Source organism: Canis lupus, chromosome 1 (assembly GCF_011100685.1).
Source record: "Canis lupus familiaris isolate Mischka breed German Shepherd chromosome 1, alternate assembly UU_Cfam_GSD_1.0, whole genome shotgun sequence".
NCBI classification, from domain to species: domain Eukaryota; kingdom Metazoa; phylum Chordata; class Mammalia; order Carnivora; family Canidae; genus Canis; species Canis lupus.
This window is the reverse complement of record NC_049222.1, coordinates 113,360,323-113,384,349: the sequence shown is the minus strand read 5'-3', so window position 1 is coordinate 113,384,349 and position 24,027 is coordinate 113,360,323. Positions and strand designations below refer to the sequence as shown.

General features: G+C 56.5%; 2 protein-coding genes across 4 annotated transcripts; one reads left to right on the top strand and one right to left on the bottom strand.

Moving 5' to 3' along the window:
- Positions 1–186: 186 nt before the first annotated feature.
- BCKDHA (branched chain keto acid dehydrogenase E1 subunit alpha) lies at positions 187–20,022 on the top strand. 3 transcript variants are annotated; one of them, XM_038528796.1, is made up of 9 exons: positions 187–345; positions 8,820–9,002; positions 9,109–9,195; positions 13,059–13,167; positions 16,188–16,349; positions 17,932–18,138; positions 18,339–18,480; positions 18,691–18,862; positions 19,514–20,022. In XM_038528796.1, exons 1-9 carry the CDS (start codon positions 238–240, stop codon positions 19,682–19,684), a joined length of 1,341 nt encoding a protein of 446 aa, XP_038384724.1. In that variant the 5' UTR covers positions 187–237; the 3' UTR covers positions 19,685–20,022. The 3 variants fall into 3 exon arrangements, with proteins under 3 accessions (XP_038384724.1, XP_038384725.1, XP_038384726.1); XM_038528797.1 differs by lacking the exon at positions 16,188–16,349; XM_038528798.1 differs by lacking the exon at positions 17,932–18,138.
- Positions 20,023–20,262: 240 nt separating this feature from the next.
- Positions 20,263–22,383, bottom strand: B3GNT8 (UDP-GlcNAc:betaGal beta-1,3-N-acetylglucosaminyltransferase 8). Its single transcript, XM_038528799.1, has 2 exons — positions 22,224–22,383; positions 20,263–21,839 (listed from the first exon to the last, which is right to left on the bottom strand). The coding sequence occupies exon 2, from the start codon at positions 21,805–21,807 to the stop codon at positions 20,614–20,616; it is 1,194 nt and encodes a 397-aa protein (XP_038384727.1). The 5' UTR covers positions 21,808–21,839; positions 22,224–22,383; the 3' UTR covers positions 20,263–20,613.
- Between the last annotated feature and the right edge of the window lie 1,644 nt (positions 22,384–24,027).

Sequence of the window (24,027 nt, the reverse complement as noted above, 5' to 3'; positions counted from 1 at the left end):
CTCTGGTCAGGTTGTCCTCTCCTTTGCCTGTTACAGAAACAACTAAGATGAGGTGATGAGAGTAATTTTGGCAAGCTAGATTGTTTGTTCCTCCCGTACCCGTGCCCTGGAGACTGCAGGGTGGGTCGCTGGTGGTTTCTTGGCAGGGCGGTGCTAGCATTTGAGTCAGGCTCCTGAAGGGGCAGCCCCCAGTCTAGCCGAGGAGAGGGGCGGAGCTCTGAGGGGTTGTGAGCCAAGATGGCGGTGGCGGCGGCGGCAGCGAGGGTCTGGGGCTCGAGTCGAGGTTTGGGCCAGGCTGGTCTCCTGCTCCTGCGCCGGCCTTGGGCTCGGGGGCTGGCTAGATCTGTGAGTACCTGGGGAGTTTTTCCCGAGGGAGAATAGGGATGTCAACGCCGTCTTCCGACGTGGGGTTCGTGCAGGGAGTGAGCGAAGGGCTGTCACAGAGGGGACCGGGGCTGAGAGAGCTGCTCCGTGAGGACATTCGGGAAGAACTTCCACTCCCTCAGGAGAGGAGAAGTGAGGCAGCCTCCTCTGTGGGCCCGGAGAGAGGGAGACAACTTGGAGAGAGAGAAGGGGTTCCGCTTTAGTTGCCACTCATGCCCACGGGAGGCCGCGTGGAGGGACACGGTGGGACGGCGAGACATTGCCCCGCAGGCGTTGGAGACTGCGACTGCCCGAGGCTGAGGCTTCCGGGTGTGGCTCCCCCTCAGGAAGGAGAAAAGAGAGATCAGCTTCTCCGACGCGGGCTTTTATAGTGCGCTGCGTTTGTTTTACTATTGTTCTTTTTTTTTTTTTTTTTTTTTTTGAGATTTTATTTATTCATGAGACCCAGAGAGAGGCTGAGGGAGAAGCAGGCTCCCTGCAGGGAGCCTGATGGGGGACTCGATCCCAGGACCCCAGGATCAGGACCTGGGCGGAAGGCAGACGCTCAACCACTGAGCCACCTGGTCATCCCACCCACATTTCTGGGTAACACTTGAGAGATGCCTCAATTCTTATCAAAAGTGTCAGAATTCCCTTGGGTTGATGCTGCAAACTGTAAGTTCACACAGCGGAAGTCTAACTTAGAAGCTCGTTCAGTGGGAGAGAGGCCTTGGGCTGCGGAACCATGAACTGAAATTTCCCAGGTCAGAGAGTAGTGTTTGGGAAGGCGGGTTCCTGTCCCCCACATGCTGGACAGAGGACTGCCCCTCCGGACCTCAACAGAGGGGCGCGTTCCCCTTTCTATAATGCTAACTGACCACCTCGTAGGGTTGTGGTAAAAATCAAGTATGTAATGTGCTGAGAACTGGACCTGGTATTTGATACAAGCAATAGGAATGTTGGTCACTGTTGTTGAAAGTGGGGGTGGAGGGAAGGGAGAGAAACTGACCTTGGAGATCAGGAGAAGAAAGGAGGTGACCTTGGTCGGACCTGAACAGGTGAGGGCCCTTGGAGGGAAAAGCGCCAAGATTTTGTGGGGTTGGGTCTGACCCTCTGATTCCCTAATTCATTAGGGAAGGAAGATAGAATCTATGGGAAAGACACTTTAGGGAGAAGAGCAGGGAAGGAGTTGGGGAGAGAGGATGGGCCAGGTTTGAGAGGAGGGAGAATAGGTAGGAAAAGGAGTCCTCAAAGCAGGTGATTATGGGAGGGTTCCTGGAGCAGGCTGGGGGTGGGGTAGCCTGGTGCCTTTAGGCGGTTCTTTGTCACTTTTTTTGGAATAATCAGATCCTGCCTGGCCAATCCCAGTCCTTCTTAGTCCATTGGCTGGGCCTGTGGGGAGGAGGTGGGCAGGACTAGGGCAGAAAGTAGGTAAAGGTCATTTGAGGCTGATTAAATGTTTCCTTCCTGGTTCCCTCTCCCTATAACTTTTCCCTCTTGACTCCCCTCTTTTTGGTGGGTGATGGGATAGGGGTTTTGGAGGGGGTCTTTCAGATATCTACCTTTTATTATATTTTATTTTAAATTTATATATTAAACAAAAATTTTTAAAAGGTTTTATTTATTCATAGAAACACAGAGAGAGAATGAGAGGCAGAGACACAGGCAGAGGGAGAAGCAGGCTCCATGCAGAGAGCCTGACGTGGGACTTGATCCAGGATCTCCAGGATCATGCCCTGGGCTGCAGGCGGCGCTAAACCGCTGCGCCACCGGGGCTGCCCTAAATTTATATATTTTTATAGTCTTTGTTTTTTTTTTTTTCTTCCCCACTTTTATTTTTCCCACTTATTTTTTGAAAAAGATTTTATTTATTTATTCATGAGAGACACAGGCAGAGGGAGAAGCAGGCTCCATGCAGGGAACCCGATGTGGGACTCGATCCCGGGTTTCCGGCATCATGCCCTGAGCCAAAGGCAGATGCTCAACTGCTGAGCCACCCAGGCGTCCCCCCACTTACTTTTTAAAAAGATTTATTTATTCATTCATTTATTTATTTATTTATTTATTTATTTATTTATTTATTTATTTGAGAGAGTGAGAGCACAGGTGGGTGAGGGGCAGAGGAAGAAGCAGGCTCCCTGCTGAGCAGCAAGCCAGAGGTGATGTGGGACTGGATCCCAGGACTCTGGGATCATGACTTGAGCCAAAGGCAAAATGCTCAACTGACTGAGCCACCTGGGCACCGTAAAATGTTATTTATTTATTTAGTCAGTAAGTAATCTGTACACCCAACATGGGGCTCGAACTCACAACCCTGAGATCTAGAGTCTTATGCTCTACCAACAGAGCCATCCAGGCACCCCTCTCCTACTTTTTTCAGTACTTTTTTCAGATTAAAAAGGAGACTTTTGAGTGAAGGGAAGGAGTAATGGCATTTAGTCAAAGAAGATTTTATTTTTATTTTATTTTATTTTTTTTCAAAGAAGATTTTAAATAAGTATTTTAAATTTTTATTTATTTATATGAGAGAGAATGAGAGAACACACGTGCACATGAGTGGGGTTGAGGGCAGAGGGAGAGGGAGAAGCAGACTTCCCACTGAGCAGGGAGCCTGATTTGGGGCTCCATTCCAGGACCCAGGGATTATGACTTGAGCCCAAGGCAGGGGGTCAACCACTGAGCCACCCAGGCATCCCTAATCAATTTAGGGGTTGATTATGGACCAGGATCTATCCACTGGAACATTTTGCGACGATGATGAAGTTTTGGATATGTGCTGTCCAGTACAGTAGCCACTTAACTACACATGGCGACTGAGCTCTCAGAATGTGATTAATATGGCCCAGGAACTGACATTTTCATTTTTTAAAATTTTAATGAGTTTAAATAGCCACAAGTAGCTGGTGGCTGCCATATTGGATGATGCAGTTTCAGCCCATCAAGGCTGAGCCCAGAGATAGTGCTTTGGAGGAAGGTTGAGAGGCGGTGTTGTAGCTGACGGATGGGTTGTTGGTGCAGGGGGGTCGGGGGAAAGGCTGGGGCTGTCTGACTTCATCTCTGCCTGCTTACCTCTCCCCATTCATCGCTTTCTTAACTAAACACCCTGTAGCTCAGGGAGGCATTTGCCTGGTCCTTCCTCCCTCCTTCCCCCTCCAGTTCATAGCAGATGTTTTAGTGCTCAGGGAGAAGAGGAGAAAGGAAACTTAATTGTCAAGGAGTCCTGAGTCTCAGCCACCACCCCAGAAAGCAAGAGGGACCCCAGCCATGTCCCTTCACTTCTTTGAGCTTAGCAGGGGGGATGACTGGAGTCCCTCCTCTGGGAGGGAGGGAACATCTAGAGTTCAGTCTGTGTGGATCATCAGTGATGATGTTTCTTCGACCCAGCTGTCGGGGGCAGCCTATTGGGGACCCAGTGCTCTAGCGCCCTGTGCATTATCTCCAAGTGGTGGTGCCCAGCGTGTGCTGAGGCACGAATGGAGATGGTCATTACCAGTTCCTAACCATATGGGTCCATCTCCCTCTTGACTGGTGTCTGAAGGAACTAGCCTGCGTTTTTCACATCAGGAAATGCTTTATGATTTACACTGCCATTGCACACCATTATTCTATCTAATACAGCCACACTGCAAGGTGTTTTCTCCTATGACGAGTGGGGAAACCAAGGCCCAGAGAGGTGAGGTCTGAACTTGGAGTTCTGGACTCTAAAGCCCAGTTTCTCTCCATAGTACCAGGCTGCCAGGAGAAGCCATAGGGCTTTGGTTCAAGTCTTACAACATGCTGCTGAGTCTGGCCTTGGCGTGTATGAGCAGCTTCTGCCTGGGGCCTTCTGGGCTGGAGAAGCTGGGTTGGAGGGGCCAGCCTCAGTCCTCACTGTGCCCTTCCCTCCCTGAACTTTAGCCACTGGTCCTTTTTCCTTCCCTTGGATAAGCTCCGTCCACCTGGAGGCCTTGGTAGGAATATGGTCCTTTAAGTGTCGGCTGAGGGCCACTTCCTCAGAGAAGCATTCCTGACCCCTTCCCCCCTACCCCGTCCCCCAATGTCCATCTGTAAAATGGGGACAGCAGTAGTGCCACCCTCAGAGGTGTGAAGATGAAGGGAAATGGTCCTTAGGAGGCACTTCCCATGTATCCCAAGCATTCAGTAAGATCTCAAAAGTGGGGGGCTGCAGTTCTTCTCCAGGGACAGTAAATCTGGTGTGGTCAGAGAAAGGATGTCCTCCCTCGGGGCTTTCCACTAGCAGTGCCCCAGGCGGCGTAGTGCTGTGGAAGCCCCTGGGTCTGAGTGACCTTAGCTATCTTAGATGCAGAGGACTCAGTTCGCTGGCACATCCACAAAACTGTCCACGACCGGACCCCACCTTTCTCTCCAGGCTCCTAAGGTAGCTGTAGTCAGTCTGCCTGGATTCATAGGCTGACATCATTCGTGATCTCCCTGCTCTTGAACGAGTCACTTTACCTCTCTGAGACTGGGGCCATCTCTGTTCTACAGAAGTGAGGCAATAGTGCCTGCCTCACTGGGTTCAGAGAACACAGAAGTGTCAAGGAAGTGCTTTGTGTGGCACTGAGTTAGCTCTTGTTACTAACTTGCCACAGCCTTACAGGTCCTCAGGGTCTCCCAGTATCTCTACTCTTGCCTCGGCCTTGGTAGTTCCAGGGGACTGGCACCTTCCTCCCCTTAGTCTCTGCCTGGCTCACCCCTGCTGGTCCAGCAGGCCTCAGCAAAATTCCCCTTCTCCAGAAAGCTTTTCCTCATGTTCCTTCTGATGCTGGTAGCACAAGTTCCACCTAGAGCCCCAGCAGGTACTTTGTACCCACCTCACCCCAGGCCTGTGGAGTAGCAGTTCTCATCCTTTCCACAAGGGGACGCAGGTTCAGGGACACGCGGGGACGCTGCTGCTGGAAAGGGGACCCAGCAGGCAGTTTAGCCCTGGAGTCCGTCACCCTGCCCTGCTGCGTGGTCAACCATCTGGCTGTCGTGGCCCTGACCGTAACCTATGTGTTCAGGGTTGGTCACCTGGCTCTCACTCGCCTCCAGCCTGTTCAGGGCCTGGCCTGGTGCTATTTGGTAGCTACCTGCTTGACAGTAAGGATCATCAAATACAGTACGAGCTGCCTGTGTTTGCTGAGTGTTGGTTATGTGCGGGGCTCCAGGCTGAGTGCTCCTTTCGTCCCCGTGATGACCTGTGAGATTGGTGGTCATACCCCCGCTTCTGGAGGAGGAAACAGGCTCAGGGAGCTCTAGTTATGCAGTCAGGAGGCTGCAGTCTACTCTGCAGGGAGTCTTAACCTTAACCTTGGCAGCGGCACCAGAGGAAGTAGCCCCGCAGGGGGCACCTCAGTACCTGCTGGGCAGTCGGGCCATCCAGAGCAGGCCTCTCTGTTTCCTGTGTGGCCAGAGGGGATTAGCAGGAAAGCTTTGTGCAGATCTCTGTAGCCTCTGCCATTGTAAGTTACTGGCCACCAGGATAAAGGCATCCCCACCCCCACTGCAATCTGAAGAAAAAGTGGGTGGAGTCACATCCTTCCTCGTGGGCATTTTACCACCCCTCCCAAGGGGGAGCATTTCCTCAGGGCTGGCCGCTCACCCAGTGAGCACAGCGCCCCAGCATTTCCACAGGCCCAGGAAGGAAAGGCCCCCCCTGCACTCCCACAAGGCCTGAGGCCAATGTGGGGGTGCGCCAGGGTGCCTGGATGGCAGCTCTCCAGTCTCCGGAGGCAGGCAGAGTCCTGCCCTGACAGCCCTTTCTGTTTTCAGTCCTCTGCCTCCTGCTGGCCCCTAAGCTGCCGCCCTTGGGTTCCATGGTCTGCTGCTACACTCAGGTGTGTCCTGCTGCCAGACCTTCTCCCCAGTTCTTCCCTGTCCTCTTCCCAAAGAGCCAGTCATTTTCTGTTTCCCGTTCCTAGCCATCTGAGATTTTTATTTTCCTTTTTACCAAGTTTTGACCTCATAATACGTCCCATGCCTGTCCTGAGCCTTTTGTGTGCCTCATGTCAGGAACTTTCTGCAACAGCCCTATGCAGCCTTTCCACGGATGGGGAAATTCGCAGGGACAAGGTGGTTTTTTTTGTTGTTGTTGTTTATTTGTTTTTTTAAAGATTTTATTTATTTATTCATGAGAAACACACAGAGAGAGAGAGGCAGAGACACAGACACAGGCAGAGGGAGAAGCAGGCTCCATGCAGGGAGCCCAACACGAGACTCGACTCCGGGATCACGCCCTGAGCCAAAGACACACACTCAACCGCTGAGCTACCCAGGTGTCCCAGGGACAAGGTGTTTTGCAGAGAACCACACAGCTAAGATCCTGGCACCCACGTCAGTTGGCCTGAGGCCAGCGAACCTAACTGCTCATTCATCTGTCCCTTCATTAATGGCCTGTCCAGTGTCTGCTGTGTCAGCCGAGTTGGACCTGCTCCCTGCCTTCACTGAGCTTGTGGTCTGTGTGGGAGGCAGTCACAGACTGCAGATCCTCCAGGGGGACGGAAAGAAAAGGTCTGTCAGGGTGGGTGCTCAGGAGGGGAGAGGCGTGCAGGTGGCCAGCGTTCAGCTGCTTCCCTCACAAGCGCAAGGGGAGAAGTCTGCTGCCCGTTGTCAGGCCTGGACCTGCCCTGCCATGGGGAGTGTCATTTCCTTGATTTCCTCAGAGCCACAAATGCAGATAAGTGCCCCGGTGCTCATACTTCCCCCCCGGATGCTCGGATGCTCTCCTGGGCAATGAAAGGAGGGGGAGTGGGTGGCATACCTGGACGCACCCGTGTGAGATCCAGCTCCTGGAGGACTGGGCCACACTTGTTGAGCTCCTCTTGGAAGTGAAGCCGCAATCACTGGTGGCCCTGGGCAGGGAGCTGTAGACGAGCAGGCCATGACCGGGGCAGCAGTGGCAGTTGGGGTGAGGAGCGGGGCCTTGGGGTCTGAATGTGAGCCCAGCCTGAATTGGAAAGCTCAGTCCTGACTCACAAATTTTTAGCTCTGGTGCAGGTGATTTTTGCCTCCCGATATCTTGGCTTCCTCCTCAAGGGCCATCGTAGGCATTTTGTGCCTCAGACACGCTCTGAGCACTCAGTGAAGTTGTGGGTACAGAGCTCAGCTGGCAGCCAGCAAGTCCTTGATGCAGGGGAGCAGTTGCAGTGGTGAGACTTGTTGAAGGCTGCCTAGCTCCAGGGCCGAGAAATGGGGTTGGTGCACATCCCATAGCACCTTGAGGCTTCTCAGTGATCTTACCCAGGGCTTTCCCAGCCAGCTGAGGAGGTGCTGTGCCCCCTACAGGGCCCCTTCAGCCACTCTCTGGGATCCGCAAGTGATATCCGGTCCCTCACTTTCTGCCTTTTGCGTGTTCTGTGACCCCGGCCTCTGGGCTCCTTCCCTGACTCCTAGCTGTCCCCCGGCTCTCGGCTCTTAGGTTGCTTCTTTAGAAACTGGCTCCTTTCCACTCTGCCGTGTTCAAGGCTTCTTTCTGGCAAAGACGAATCAGCCTCAGCCATACTTGCTGGGCAGCAGTGACAGATGTCTTGCTTCTTTTAGGTCCCCAGAACACAGCACAAGGCTCAGAACAAAGCAGGTGCTTAAATATTTGTTGAAGGAGTCAGTCTGGGCCTGGAGGATGGGGGTTAGGACTGGAGTTCAGAGGTCACTGAAGTGTGGAAGTTTGCCGGAGGGGGGGGGGGGGGCAAGGGGTAGGGCATGACAGATGTTCTAGAGAAGAGGTGGGTGCAGCCCTGTGGGGGTAGAAGTGACAGTTCACATTTTCCCGAGCATTTGCTCAACTTCTAAGTCCTCTCCTGTTTTATGTGCATGATCTCCCTTAAGCGTCATGGCAGCTCCATGAGGTGGTCTCCCTTTTACAGATGAGAAAGGAGAGACTTGGAGAGGAGAAGTCACTTTCCTATGGTCACCTAGCAAGGGATCTGAACCCAGGCAGGCCGACCCTTGAAAGCTCACAGACGTGCTCTATTATGGGCAGCTGCTCTGGTTGTGCAGAGTCAGCGAAGAGCCCATCTGGCCAACTTGAGGGCACTGGGGTGTGTGTGTGTGTGTGTGCGCGCGCGCGCACACCTGTGGTGGCAGTGGGAGACAGAGAGGGGGTGTCTGGCCAGACTGGGGGGGCCTTTGATGCCTAGGTGAAGAGTTTGGGCCTCTGGGAGAATGGCTGCTGGTTCTTGAGCCAGCCACTACTCTACTGAGTGGTTTGATCCTTACAGCCACCCTGTAGGATAGAGTGTATCTGTGCCCAAATATTACAGATGAGGAACCAAGACATAAAGAAGTTCTAGTAACTCGCCCAAGGTCACACATGAAGAACGTGGTAGAGCTGGGATCCACGGCCCCAGGATCTTCTGGGGCCGTTGGTGGCTTAACTACCAGGCCATATTGCCTGCTGCTATGTGGTCGAGTCAGGGGAACCTCTGCTGCTCCTGACATAGGTATCCCCATCCCCACCCTCTTCTCTCTCTCCCCAGCACCCCCAGAGACAGGAGCAGCAGCACTTCCCATCCCTGGATGACAAGCCCCAGTTCCCGGGGGCCTCAGCGGAGTTCATAGACAAGCTAGAGTTCATCCAGCCCAATGTCATCTCTGGGATCCCCGTCTACCGCGTCATGGACCGGCAGGGCCAGATCATCAACCCCAGCGAGGATCCCCACGTGAGAGGCCCCCTCCTTCCCACCCTGTGCCCCCCACGCCCAGGCCCCTTGTCCATCTCCTCTCTGATCCCAGCTGCCCCACATCTGTCTGTGCCTCCATCCACAGCTGCCCCAGGAGAAGGTGCTCAAGTTCTATAAGAGCATGACTCTGCTCAACACCATGGACCGCATCCTCTACGAGTCCCAGCGGCAGGTGCGTGGACTCAGGTTGGCGCTGGGGGGTGCTGGGAAAGACCCGAGGTCACCCTGCCTGTTCTTGGCCCAGAAGATAACTCCCAAGGAGGAGAAGGTGGGACGGAGATCCTTTGTCTTGGGATCCTTAGAGTTCTTGGAGCTCTGTTGGTGCTCTGAAGGAAGAGTGTGGGAAGGGTGCTGCCCAAGGGCAGGGGGATGGACCAGATCTCTAAAAATACCTCCTGTGTTCCAGGCTCGGGGCATGGCTGTGCTGGGAAGGGACAGGCAGGAAGACTTGATGGGCCTTTCACTTGGGAGCTCACAGTCCTGAGAAACAGAGTGACCCTCTGTGCTTCCTGGGGTGCCCATGTCAGATTGTGCTGTGAGCCTCAGCCGTGTCCGTATCAGTGGGCAGAGACCCGGTCAGAGCAGTGTCATCAAAGAGACAATTTATTGACTCAAATAACTTCAAGTCCAGAGGGTCCTGTTTCAGGTGTAGCTAGATCCAAGATGCTCAATGTTATTAGACCTGTTTCTCTGTCCAAGTGTCTTTTCTACTATCTTGGCTTCCTTCATTCTCAGGCAGCAGTTATCTCTGGAAAGTCTAGGCTCCAGGACAGGTGGCAGAGAAAGGATCAGGGTAGGGGCTCTAGAGCAGGACTTTACAACTGAAGTCTTCCTTTGGTCACTCTCTAGCTTTGGGGCCCTGGGAAGGTTGCTTAGTTTTCTTGTCTGTACTTCATTCATGGCATTGGCTTAAAGACAAGTGGTGGCATATGTAATGGCCTCAGGAAGAGCGACACTGGTGTTTAGCCAGCACACAATAGATATTAGCTGTTATCACCCTGCCAGCCTCACAGCAATTACCCTTTCTGCTTAGCAGTAGAGATAGAAGGTCTACTTACTAATATTCCAGCAAAAGGCCATGATTAATGCTCACTGCTTGGGCTTTGGTCACAGACCCCGCTGTGAGCCTGCCCCTGGCCAGGAGGACCGTGTGTCCATCCCCGGGAACCAAGTAAAGATAGCAGTGGAATCTGTCCCTCCCAGGGCCCAGGGGTTTCTGTGGGAAAGGGGGGAAGGACGTTGGGCAGTGGCCACCCAAGGGCCCAGGAGTAGGTCAGGAGTAGGGGTGGGCTTGAGAATCTGCATTTGTGTCACGCCCCCAGACCATCCCCCTTGGACTAAAGCCTGAGGCCCAGTGGCCTACAGGGCAGTTCTGACCAGACTCCCTCTCACAGGACATTATGTGCGAGTTTTTCCAAGTTACGGTAGTACCTGTACCCTGAAACTTGCTCAGAAACTTCCCATGGCTCTCACAGCCCACAGGGGCAGGTCTGGCCCTTCCTGTTCCCCTGTGGCCTCAGCTCTCTGCACCCCTCTCCGCAGCCTTATCGCTAGGCCAGGCCACCCCTCCCACCCTCTCAACATGCCCGGGCTCCTTCCTGCCTGTGTTGGCTGCACAAACAGGGGCTTTGGAATCCAGCCAATATGGGTACAGTCACAGCTATGACTTTGGGCAGCGATGTTTCCCATCTCTGCCTCAGTCTCTTCAGGATGTTGACAAGTGGGAATAGCAAGGTAGGGGTAGGGATTCTGTGAGGCCCAGCACATAAAGCCCCTTGTCTACTGGCTGCCACAGAGGAGGCCTCAGTAAGATCAACTCGTATGTCAAGGCTCAGCTTGCATTAGCTAGGCTTCTCTTTAGCTGTAACTAACGGACCTCCCCTTGAGCTCCCTCCAAATCCCAACAGAAACAAATGCAGTAGCTTAAACAGATTAGTAGGGTTTTTGTCTTCTATAAAGTAATTCTGAGAACAGGTGGTTTGGGGCTGGTATGGTGGCACCACGATGTCACTGGAGACCCAGCTTTGGCTTCTAGCCTCGAGGGCCCTTCATGAACCAAATGGCCACTGGAGCTCCCTCCATCATGCCTCATTCCAGGCAGGAAGTGAAGGAAGCTGGCAGGTCAGACATGGCATGTCCCAGCTATCTCCTCATACTCCCCTTTCTAGAACTCTGCAGACCGTCCCACCCAGTAGCATCTGACACTGCACCGGTCCCTCCCAGCTACAAGGGAGCCCAAAATGTGGTCTTTTTTTTTTTTTTTTTAAGATTTTTATTTATTTATTCACGAGAGACAGAGAGAGGCAGAGACATAGGCAGAGGGAGAAGCAGGCTGCGTGTAGGGAGAATGATGTGGGACTCAATCCCAGGGTCCTGGGATCACGCCCTGAGCCAAAGGCAGATGCTGAACCACTGAGCCACCCAGGTGTGCCCAAGATGTGGTCTTTCCATCCAGGCAGTTGCTGCCTGTGGAATGAGGTCTCGGTTAGCAAATGGGAAGGGAGGTAGGATACTGGGGAGGCAAACTGTGACCTCTGCCACCAGCCAGGTCCTGTTTCCTGGGTGGGAGGGCACTCAGGCTCCTCCCACAGCACTCTCCACAGCTCTCCCAGGCCTTAAGTGGCCAGCATCCGCCCACGTGGCTGTGGGAGGTCAATTAACTTTTAATTGGCTCCCCACTTAGAAGAAAGTAGTATTCATCTCGTTCTCCCACCACTTGGAAAGCCATCCCTGTAGAACACATGAGGACTGGGCAGAGGGCTCTTTCACCTGAGCTCTCACTGTTCACATGGTGCTGGGGAGCCTAGTTCTGGCTCTATGCCAGAGGTTCTCCAACTCTCCAGCTGGACTTCACTTTTTAGCCCCAGATCTACCTGGCTTCTTGCCTTGTATGTCGTACACCAAATTCAGCCTGTCCAAACTTGACCTGGGCGACTTTTTCCCTTAGAGCGTTTTTCAGCAGAGGGTGCCACCATCTACCCATCTGCCCAAACTGGAGACCTGCTTCTCCTTCCTGTCTCCTTTCTCTGCCTCACAGAACTTTCTCCCGTCTAATTTACTTTGTCCTTGTGGGTTTAGTTAGAAATCCATTCTGCTACTTGGCACCACATCAGGACCCCAGACTTCCTACCTTTCTGCTTTACCATCGTGGGCGAGTTGGTTTTCATCCCACACTTGTTGCCTCATTGTCACAAGATGGCTGCCCCTGGTCCAGCCTCACAGCTGTGTGCCAGGCAGAAGAAGGACTGGCGCCAGCTACACCCATCTCTTTTTTATCAAGAAAGCAAAAGCAGACCTGCTCTTAAGTCTCTGGCCAGAACTGTGTCCCACAGCTACCTCTGGCTGTAAGGGAGATTGGGAACCTGATGTTGGACTTTCCAGGCTCTGAGATTGGGGGGCTCAGGAGAAAGGAGTCCGCTCAGGGCACTGGTGTGGCCAGCTGGCAGGGTCTGCTGCTCCCTGGCGCTCTGACTCTGCTTAAGACTCACCCCTCTGCTCCTCCTGCCATGGCCAGGCCAGGCCACCACCCCCTCCTGCCTGGCTGGGCTGCATTCCATCCATTTCCCACCTGACAGCCAGAGAGACCTTTCTAAATGGTCACTCCCCTGAGGAGAGCCGTGGGTGCAGTTCTCAAGGTAAAATTCAGGTGTGCCATTCACAGCTTTCCTGGTATTGCCTCTCCCACGTTTCCTGTCCGCACTCCTCCCACTTACTATCCCAGCCATTCCTGCCTCGTGGCCTTTACTGCTTCCTCTGCCTGGAAGCCTGCATCTACCCCCAGCTTTGCTGGGCTCAGGCCTTTCTCCTTGGTGCCCCTCATGGTGGGCTGGACAGCCATGTGGGCCTCCCTGTCACAGCTCCATCACTCTGGTTTTCACCAATCTGGCAATTCTTCTGTGAAGGTGGGAGCCCCAGTGGGGCCAGCCCAGGAAGTGTCTGGTGATTGATGAAGTCTCCAGAAGTTGGTTTAGTTATTTGGATGGTTCCCTGCCATTGGCCAACATAACTGAGCCCAGGCCCTCCTGCACCCCGCAGGGCCGGATCTCCTTCTACATGACCAACTATGGCGAGGAAGGGACGCATGTGGGGAGTGCAGCAGCCCTGGACAACACGGACCTGGTGTTTGGCCAGTACCGGGAGGCAGGTATGTCTGCTCTCCAGATTCTGGAGGCCTGAGTCTGTGGTCCCCACGGAGGCAGGTCAGGCCCAGTGCCTCCTGGTGGGAAGGCTAGTCTCAAATCAGCTACCCATGTGCTGGTCCAGGAGTAGCGTGATGCCAGAGAGGTCTAAGGAGCTGGAGGAAGAGCTTTCTGAGCAAGAAAGAGTGAAGCCGGGGGCAGGAGTTTGTGGAGGCAGGCTTCCTCCATCTGGAGGCCAGGCAGCACTGTACGGAAGAGCCTGTACTAGTGGCTGCCCATGCTCTGCCGGCTACCAGCTGTCAGATTTGGGGCAAGTCCGTTCCCTTCTGTGAGCCTCCGTGTTCTGGTCTCTGATACAGAACTGATGATGGTACTGTGACCCCTGCCCTGGGGGTGCTGGCAGCACGCAGTCAGGACAGGCCTGGCTCTGGGGTGGGCACACACGGGGACCCATCCATAGTATGGGGCGCTCCTGGCCTCTCCCAAGCACCGTGCCCTTTAGGGAGCAGAGCAGGTAGGAGGGACCTGGCAACTCCAGGGAGGATCTGGCCCCTTCTGAGTGAGTGAGTGACAGGAGGGAAGGGTTGGAGAGGAGATGAAGTATGAAGCAGACCCATGAGCACTGAGGGGTGATGGGGGGGGGATTCGTGGGGCAGGGCATACAAAGCCATCAGCACACGGCCTGGCACTGGGTAAGCGCTCAGAGTTGGAGATGATGTGCAGGCCTCTCACCTGGGACTCTTCAGCAGGGATGCAGGCTGGTGGGGCAAGCTGGTCCACGGTGGTCCTTGGCTGCCCTGCAGGAGGGATCCCTCCTGTGCTGAGGCCTCGGCAAGGAGCCCCTGAGTCTGAGCAGCTATGTGGGGTGCACAGTCGCTGGGGAAGGAACTACTGAATTCTGTACCTGGCCTTGACTCAGCAGCCACTCCCCTCTCTCAGTCCCCAGCGATGAAGTGGGGAGAGCAAGGGTGCTCAGACCAGTAGCTGGCACTCACTGAGCTCTCATAGGCTACGGTGCTGTTCTAAGTGCTGGAAGCAGTGGGGGCTCTACTGCCTTTTACCTGCCTAGACCCCGCTGGAGGAAGGAGCCACCCAGCAGCCATGTTTCCTTGTCTGAGTCAGGTGATAGAAAGCCCGGGACATGTCCCAGTACCCAGGCCACATGCCTCATGGGGTGGAGCAGGGGTCTCCAGGAGTCAGCCCTCACTCACTGCGTATGCGGGGCTGTTTGGTATGAACCAAGGATGTACATGGATTGCTGACCATGGTAACTGGGCAGGAAGGGACACTCGTGACGAGGAGCTCAGAGACGGCACCGTTTCCATCCAGAGCAGTAGTTGCCACAGGGCCTGCAGTTTCCTGGGCCAAGTCAGAACCACCCAGGCCCTGGGGCCAGGACGCTATGTTTGTAATGTCCCCACCCACTGACTCTCATGTGGTGGGCCACGGACCGCATTGTGAGGCAGCCCCTTCCACACAGCTCCCTTTTCCTGTTTCAACCAGAGCATCCCCCCTTTGATCTGTTTTATATACAGTGTGGCCACTCTGTGTGAGTGTGTGTTGCATGACAGGAAATCCCACATCTGGTTACATGAATGGTGAAAGCTGAAGTCACACCCAGCGCTCCTCACCCCAACCTCCATTTCAAGTGCAAGCTTGCAGAGCCAATTGTCTGGGCGATGCTCACTGTGTGTGTGTGGGTGTGGGGTATCTCGGAGGTGGCACCCCATTAGCTGGTAAATAGACCTACTCCCTTCCACTGCCTACCCCGTTCTTCTGCAGGCTTAGTCATGAAATGCAAGTTTTGTGTGGCCCCGGGCACTCTACTCCGCCACTTGCCACTTCGCGGTGTGACCTCGAGCTGGTTATGGGAGCTCTCCTACCTCAGTTTCCTCATCTGTAAATGAGAATAATCTCACCACCCTCGGGGGGTTGTTTTTAATCAAGTTAACCTCTGGAAAGTGCTTGGGATGAAGGCGCCTGTCACAAAACATTATTCTCATATTGTGGTTAATTTTTTTTTTCAAGATTTTATTTATTTATTCATGAGAGACACAGAGCCAGAGACACAGGCAGAGGGAGAAGCAGGCTCCCCGCAGGGAGCCCGGTGCAGGACTTGATCTCAGGACTCCGGGATCAGGACCTGAGCCGAAGGCAAATGCTCAACCACTGAGCCACCCAGACATCCCCCATATTGTAGTTATTCAGGGAAGATGTGCACAGCCTGCACAGAATGTGACTCCTGTAGAATGTGACCCCCATTATGTCATCATGTGAAGAAAGAGTTCCTTTAGTAAAGGAAAAGATTTGGAAATGCCTGCGCCAGCCAGCTGCTCTGTAATGCTCAGGTTCTGGGTGTTTCTGCTGGTGTCCTGGAACCCCAGCCTGGCCCCTCAGGTGCAGGTGTGACGATCCCCTCCCTTTTCAGGTGGGCCATAGTGGGTCATTGCTCATCCCAGGACCATCTCAACCAACTCCTGTCCTCTGACTTAGCAGGCAAGACCCCCTACACTCAGAGCAGTTCCATTTGGTGGTGAGGGTTTGTTTGAAGGAAGGATTTTACCATCATAAGCAGATTCAGATATTGTCTCTCTGGTTCAGAAGTTGTGCACTAGCAGCCCGTAGTTTTGTTTGGTTAAGAGAATGACTTCTGAAGTAATTTTATTAGTTGAAACAGAAACATCAGGTAGTTTCTCATTTAAAAAAAAAAAAAAACAAAAAAAACTTAAGCCAGATTTTGCCTTCTTTTGAAGACCTGGGCCACCCAGCGTCCCTGAGCAGCTGTCAGGTGGCTGGAACACTGACCTCCCTTTGGGGACAGGCCTATGCTTTCTAGTCTGCCCTACTGCCTGGTTGCCACAACCATCTGAATCTCCCCTGTAGTTTGAGGCCAGTTCCTTTCTGGAACCACCAGGGAGGACAGGGAGCCAGAGCCTGGACAGAAAGGAGCATGCCCTGGAACACCCCCATTCCTATCCCCCCGCCTCCCCACAGGCTCACACAGCTGCCTCCCCCCTCCCCCCAGGTGTGCTCATGTACAGAGACTATCCCCTGGAGCTGTTCATGGCCCAGTGCTACGGTAACGTCAGCGACCCGGGCAAGGGGCGCCAGATGCCCGTGCACTATGGCTGCAAGGATCGCCACTTCGTCACCATCTCCTCTCCATTGGCCACGCAGATCCCGCAGGGTGAGGACTCGGCCCCTTTGCATCCCTTGGGGTCAGAACGCTGGTCTGGTTCCAGGCTTTACAGACACCGTTCATCTGGGAGCCTCTTCAGGAGGGCCCTGGTGTCCTAGACTGTATCCCATCCCGTTCATTCATCCGCTCACCCTCACCGGCACAGCAGCTGCGCATGACTGAGCGGATACCAACTTCCTTGCCAAGGGTTGCCCGGCAGGCAGTGAGGAGCAGGGACTCAGGTGTGGCTGTGGCTCCAGAGCTGAGTTCTTGCCCCCGACCCTGCTCTGCCTCAGTCCTTGGAGTTTGACTACCCCTGAAGCTTACTCTGGAAGTCCACAATACCTAAAACAGCTAGTCTTTTCCTCAAAAGTGACAGCTTGGGAAGTTGACCCCACAGGGGAGAGGCTTGCATCCACACGGCTTGGAGACCCTGGAGCCTGACCTTGCTCCCTGCCCTCTGGATCCTGCCATCTGGTTGGTTGAGGGGTCCAGGGTTGGGCTGGGCTCCGCCCCACAGTGAACAAGAATCACGCATTGGTGTGTCCCTGGGGCTCAGCAGTGGGCTGCTAGGAAAGCCCAACCTTACCTGTCAGGTCATAGTGCTCTGGGAATGAGGAGCTGTTTGCACCTCTGAGGTGGGAGGCAGGTAGGACGGCTTTGTGAGGGGATGTGGCACATTCCTTGAAGGTAGGTAGGATTTCCAGGAGGCTGGGCCCTGGCCCTTACCTTCCGTTTGAGTGACCATTAAGCTGCTTAGTGGGCCAATATATGGAGTCCCTATTTGTAGGCATCATGTGAGGCTCAGTGAACGAGAGACAGACAATATCTCAGCCCTCCTCCATGTGGGGGAGACCAGCAGTAAGCATGCAGGAGGGGCACTGGGAGCAGATCAGGACTGAGAAGTCCTGCAGGGAGAAACAAAGCCGAGAGGGAGTCCTGTGTGTGCCATGGAGGAAGGTGGGGGTCATACCACAGGTGACATTTCAGTACAGACCAAGAGGAGCTGGGGAGGAAGCCACGTGGGGTCTTGAAGCAAGTGCTTGCTTGAGGGGCAGGAGGAGCCTGGGGAACTGGGGGCAAGGGGTGGGGGGGTGGCGGCAGGATGGGCTTAGAGGTTCAGGAAGGGTTCAGATATAGGGGAAACTGGGCCTTTGACCTTTGCCTGGAGTGGAATGGGAGCCTTAGGAAAGAGAGCCCCTGGGGTGGAATGTCAGCCTGGTTCACACTTTGACCATTTTTAACTTGCATCTGGCCATCTGCCATCCTAGGGTAATGGGGTGGGGGTGGGGAGGCCAGTGAGGAGGCTCAGGTCTGGGAACTCAGGCCAGAGGTGACTGGTGGAGTAGATTGCCTTGAAAGAGGCAGAGGGCCGGGGTCAGATTCTAGCCAGGTTGTGAAGGTGGAAGAGGTGTGGGGGGTGGCACAGCCTGGAGTCAGAGGAGCCTGTGGAGCTGGAGAGGGCAGCGGCCGTCAGCTGAGAGGCAAGAGTAGGGTTGAGGCAGGTTGTGGGGTTGGGCGAGAGGTCAGAGCTGGTGGGGTGGGGAGAGCATGTGGCTCTGCTCCTGCTCACCCCCTTCTCTCCCTACAGCGGTGGGGGCAGCCTACGCGGCCAAGCGGGCCAACGCCAACAGGGTGGTCATCTGCTACTTTGGGGAGGGGGCGGCCAGCGAGGGGGATGCACATGCCGGCTTCAACTTCGCCGCCACTCTCGAGTGCCCCATCATCTTCTTCTGCCGGAACAACGGCTATGCCATCTCCACGCCCACCTCGGAGCAGTACCGCGGGGACGGCATTGGTAGGGTCCCAGCAGGCTGCTCCCCAGTCTGCCAGCATGCCCTCCCTCCCACCCCCTGGGCCTTTTTCCTCCTGGTGTTTGGAACAAGGAAGGTCACCGGAATGCTGCTTTGCTTGCTCCCCTCTCCTTCCCTCTCCCTGCTCTCTGCTCATTGTCCTCATCTGAGTCCCAGGGTCCAACCTGCCTCTCTGTCCCCACAGCTGCCCGAGGCCCGGGCTATGGCATCATGTCCATCCGTGTGGACGGCAACGACGTGTTCGCTGTGTACAATGCCACCAAGGAGGCCCGGCGGCGGGCCGTGGCAGAGAACCAGCCCTTCCTCATCGAGGCCATGACCTACAGGTGCCTGCCTCCCCCCTCTTCCCCTGCGGTCTTGACACCATCTCCCCTGCATTGGTCACTGTCCCCAGAACATGACCCCATCGCCTGTGTTGGATCACCTTTGTTGCCTTTATTCTATTGCCATCCCTTCTCTCATCCACCGCCCCCCCCACCCCAGTCCTGACCTACAATGGGGGGCTTCAACCTGAACCTGGCCCTGTCCACTGGCAGGATCGGTCACCATAGCACTAGTGACGATAGCTCAGCCTACCGGTCAGTGGACGAGGTCAATTACTGGGACAAGCAGGACCACCCCATCTCCCGGCTGCGCCACTATCTGCAGAGTCGGGGCTGGTGGGATGACGAGCAGGAGAAGGCCTGGAGGAAGCAGTCCCGCAAGAAGGTGGGGGCCTCCTTCTGTTGGAAACCCATGCCTCAGGGGACGTGTTCTGGGGTGGGAAATGGCGGAGAATCCTGGAAGGACTGGGGGACACGTTACTGGGAGGCTCAGGCATAGCCCAGTGATGCCCCTAAGTGTGGTCTGCTACGGTGGGCTGCCTATGTTCCTCTGCTGGTTCTATCTGTGTCCCTGGCACGATGCTTGCCCTCCACGCCCTCATATCTGAGCAGGGACATGGAGGACCATTGTTAGAGGGTAGGTGACCTCGTTAGGTGCAGTGAGTGTCCCACCCGGGTCCACGCGCGGCCCTCAATGGCCTAGGGAGCCGGGGCACTGTGCCCAGTGGTTAGGACCACCCTGGCTTGGGCCCCGAGGACATCACTGAGGTGCGTCCCCTCTGTGCCTTGGATTCCTTGCCTCTAAACTGCCTGCTGCCTAGTTCTGCTGAGAGGCTAAACCAATTCTTGCATTTAGGGCAGTGCCCAGTGGTGCAGGAGAGGAGAGGCCAACTTTGGGGGGAGTTGACGAGGTTGTTAGTTCTCACCACTGCTAGATCCTTATCTCGGTTTATATGGGAACCCAGGCGCTGAGGGGTAACCCCTCCCAAGCGCTGATATCCCACAGGCTGCATGTCTACTATCCCCCATCCCCCAGGTGATGGAGGCCTTTGAGCAGGCGGAGCGAAAGCCGAAGCCCAACCCCAACTTGCTCTTCTCAGACGTGTACCAGGAGATGCCCACCCAGCTACGCAAGCAGCAGGAGGCCCTGGCCAGGCACCTCCAGACCTACGGGGAGCACTACCCCCTGGACCACTTTGAGAAGTGAGGCCCACTCATCCCCCACCTCAACTACCCCAAGGGGCAGTCCCACTCTGGGGGACCCAGGGAGTGGCAAGATGCTACCCTCCTTCCAGGGCCAGCTCCCTCCAAAATACTGGGGCCAGGGCTTCAGTCCCCCATCCCCACTCCTCCAGGCTGTTACCTGGGGGTGCTCCAGTGGCCCCTCTTTGCCTGTTACAGTGCCTTCTCCCAGGGGCTGGGCCAGGGTGCCTCCAGGACTGGAAGCCCCTCTGGGGTGGGCGTGGTGGGTCAGCCTGTGGAAGTCACTCCTCAAAGTGAGAGGTGGTCAGCAGGTGGCCAATAAACTCTGTATTTGGCTCTGTACCCCCTGCTGGTCTGTTTCCTGGAGATTGGGAGGTAGGAGGAGAGCCTAGCACGACTGGTTGGGGACCACCCCTTGTTTCCCCCTTCTACATAAAGGAGGCCAGGCTGTTGAGAGGTGTACTTCCCCCGGAAACTTCAGCAAGCTGGAGAGTCCGGTTCAGCAGACCGGGTGGGGGTGGGGGCCCTCCCGAGATGGTCTCCTGGTCTCCCTTAGGTGGAACAAGCAGCTGTTCAGCAACGTAACTGGGAGGCCATCAGAGCTGGCCCTGTTTACTAAGAGTGAGGAGGGAGTCCAGTGTGAAGGTCAAGGTGCGGGTGAGCTCTACTCTTGTCAGCTTCTCCAGGGCCCCACAGGCAGAAGGACGACTCCAGGTCTGGGTAGGGGGTGCATATTTTTCAAAAACAAGAAGTAGAAACAGTCTGTTGCCTTCTGCTGCCCAGCTCCTTGCCTGGGGGGACCCAGAAAGGGCTCAGGCAGTCATGATTCTAGGATTCCTCCCTCACACCAAGGCCCAGAGGGAGAAGCTGAGCCAGGGATGGGCATAGAGGTTCCGGCCAGGCCCACCCTCCCCTCCCCAGCTCCACCGAGACTCAGCACTGGAGCTTAGGGTCCTGCAGCTGTTTCCAGAGCCGAATGCTGTTCTGGGGGCTGAGGGGCTGCGCCAGCAGCAGGTCCCGGAGAGTACAGGGGTCAGCAGTGCGGTCTGCTGGCCAGGCTGTAAGGAAGCCTTTGTGATCCCTGGGTGCCAGACCCAGGGCACGGAAGCACAACCCAGTGTAGACATCGTCGAAGGGGAAGGGGGCCACACGGGCCGCTGCCTGTAGCAGCCAGGGTGCCAGGCGCCCAGCAATGACATAGCCCCCTCCGCTTGCATAGGCTGGGTAGCCACCTTTAAAGAAAGATTTAGGCACGTAGTAGGGTCCTCCAGGCTTCCGGAAGGGTTTGGCTTGGGTAAACACCTCACCAAGGTAGAGGCCTCGGGCCCAGCTGGGTGGCAGGGCCTGCAGGTGGTCCAGAAGGGCAGGTGTATGTACGAAGGCATCATCCCGAGTTTGCAGGATGAAGCTCACGCCCGGGCAGTGGCGGCCCAGCCACGCCAGCAGCAGCAAGTCTTTGAGCGTCTGATTGAAGGGGACGTCAAGAAAGTCCCAGAGCAGCAGGTCACTGTAGCGGTGGCTCTCCCAGGTCACCAGGGAGCTCAGGTCAGGCCCCCCCTCACCCTCCGGCGACCCCAACAGGAAGAGCAGCCGGACTCCAGGCGCCGGACTCCCCCACGTCTCCCTCACAGCCTGCCGCTCCTCAAAGTGCCCTGGTTCCGACTTGACAGCCAGCAGCAGGTAGGGGACGTCGGTACCCGAGCAGCTGGCCACTTGGCCTCTGCCACTCCCTGGCCGCCACTGTGGGAAGCTCCGGCAGGCTGCTGACAGCAGGAAGCGCTGGAGGTCCGTGGGGTAGGAGGCAAAGTCTGGGATTTGGGCAGCAGCGGCAGCCCCCCAAGCCCGGCAGCCCCCTGGCTCAGTGCTGTCACCCCTGGGCAGGGACCCCAGCTGCCACTGCTGCTGGTTCCAGTAAGCAGAGAGCAGTGGGCCAGTCTGGCCCAGCCGGGCAGAGAGGTTAGCTGGCAAGGTGGGCTCGGGGCTGGCTGGCGTGGGGCCTGGTGCCGTACCCCGGGGTCCCCAGTAGGCCTTGCTTAGCCGAGACTCGGATGTCCACTCGATGTACACCTTGAGGCCCAGGAGGGTGAGCAGCGCTGACAGGCAGAGAAGGCACTTGGGGCAGCGCATGACCCGGAGCCTGGAAGGGGTGGCCGCGGGAGCTGCGGAGAAGCCACAGAGGCCTTTGGGGTGCAGGAATGGGCAGCAGTCTCCGCCAGCCCCCGTAACCATTTCTCTTAGCCTCAGCCCCAGCCCCTAAACCCGCCCCCGCCCAGGACCTGGCTCTTCCCTATTCCTGGACCTCAGAACCTAGTTCCAGTTCTTTCGACACCCAGCCCAGCCCAGCCCAGCCCCTTCCACCGACCTATTCTGCAACCCTGCCCCAGGGACTGGGGACTGGGCCATTCTAGCCCCTCTTCGTTCCCTCACCGGGAATCAGAATCACGGGGTCAGCTCTTTCACCTTCTAGAAACCCAGCCTCCCTCGTTCCAACAATCCCCACCCCAGGGAAAGGGGGGCCCGAGGACCTGCTCCCTCCTCTTTACCTCTGGGTACAGCTCCCGCCCGCGCCGCGTCCGGGCCCTCTGGTCAGGCCCTCCCTCGCTCCCTCCCTTCAGCCCCTGCTGTGCAGCGGTGCTGTAGTCGGAGCCCAGCCCAGCCAGTCCGGACGGGCGGGGAGGGAGGCCGCCAGGGCCCCAGGGGCCGGGAGGGGCCGGGGCGGGGCGACGGAGGGGAGGAGAGGAGAAGGGAAGGGAGGAGAGGGAGGGGGGAGGGCAGGAGGCCAACCTGAGGGTTGGGGCTCTGGCGTGTTGGGGCTGGTTTTCTGGTGAGACAGCGGGAAGGTGCAGGGTGGCCAAGGCACAGATGGGGGACACGGCGAGGCCTGGTGGGGAGAGCCAGGGGCTTGGGAGAGTCTGAGGGAGGGTGAGGCTGAGGGCCAGGCCCGAACTGGGCTGGGCAGTAGCGAGATGGCCCAGGGACAGGCAGAGTCCCAAAGTGGCGGAGCTGGGCGGGGAGGTGGGGGGCTGGCGCCTGCCCGCCGCGGCGGCGGCACTGGCGGCAGTTAATGTGCTAAGGGGATGGGTCGGCTGTGCCAGAGATGGGGTGTGTTGTGGCCGCAGGAGTCGGGTGGGGGTGGGGAAGGGGCTGGTGGGGAGGAGAGATAGTCTGGGTAGTGGGGAAGGCAGGATGGGGGGAAACCTCCCAGGCAGGTGGGGGCAGAGAGAGAGGAGGGACGGAGGGGGAGGCGAAGAGAAGAGGGTAGGGAGAAAGGGTAGGGAGGGAGGCGGAGCTGGATGCCCCTGTGTGGGAGGAGAGAGAAGTCAGAGGCCGGTGGGCGACAGACCCGGGTGGGGTTGGGAAGGGCGCCAGCAGATGGCCAGAGCCGAGGAGGAGCTGGAGGGGCCCAGATGGGAGGGGAAGGGGAGGGGGCCCCTGGAGTGCCCAAGCTGGAGGGTGGGGTGGGGGCACTGGGGCACTCCAGCTGAGCTGACCCTGGCACCTCCTCCGCCCCCTTTGGTGCCTGGTGTTTGCCTAGTGGGGCGGGGATCCATCCCTGTCCTTGCTCTGGCCCCGCCCACAGCTGTACCGTGACTCCGGTACAGCTCACATCCGGCCCCCTGGGACAGGAGAAGGTGCTTGCCCGTGTTTGCATCCCGGCCCTCTGGGGGCCTCTGCTGTTGGGGCTGCAGCAGCTGTCTGGGGAGGCGGCCAGGCGGGGCCTCCTTTACCTGGGACCTCCTAGAACCTTGGGCCTAAGGGTGGGACCTAGGGCCCCACCGAGCCTGGCCTGACCCGACCCCCTTTGTTCCACCCTGGGTTGGGAGGACGGTCTGGATCATCTCATCCTTGGCACCTTGTCTGTCAGCAGCTGCTGATTATCTGTCCAGAGCTGATTTCCAACTCCCAAGTTTGAGTAATGGAGCCCATGGGAGCAGCTGGAGGAAGAGAGTGCAGAGGAAGTGTCGGATGTTAATGCAATAGAAGTGAGAGTGGGAGTGAGAGTGGAAAGGCAGCAAGCCAGGGCCCCAGCCTCCCCCACCCTGGGCCTGGGAGAGGTGGCAAGCCCACCCACCCCCCTCCCCTGCCTTGAGCTGCCCTGGCTCTTCTAACTTCTCCCAGGGGTGCCGACACTGCTCCTCCTGGGGGTAGTTGGGAGTCTCGGTAGGGTTTGGGTTGCTATGGGCATTAGTCTGGGTTCAGTCAGGAGGAGAAAACCACCAGCAGTTGGAACAGGGAAAGTCCATCATCAAGAGTGACTCAAGAGGTGCCTTCTTGAGGAACACGGTTTGGGGTGGGAGTGCAGCTCCAACTTGAGTAACTCAGCCTCTCTGAGCTCTGGGTCCCCGC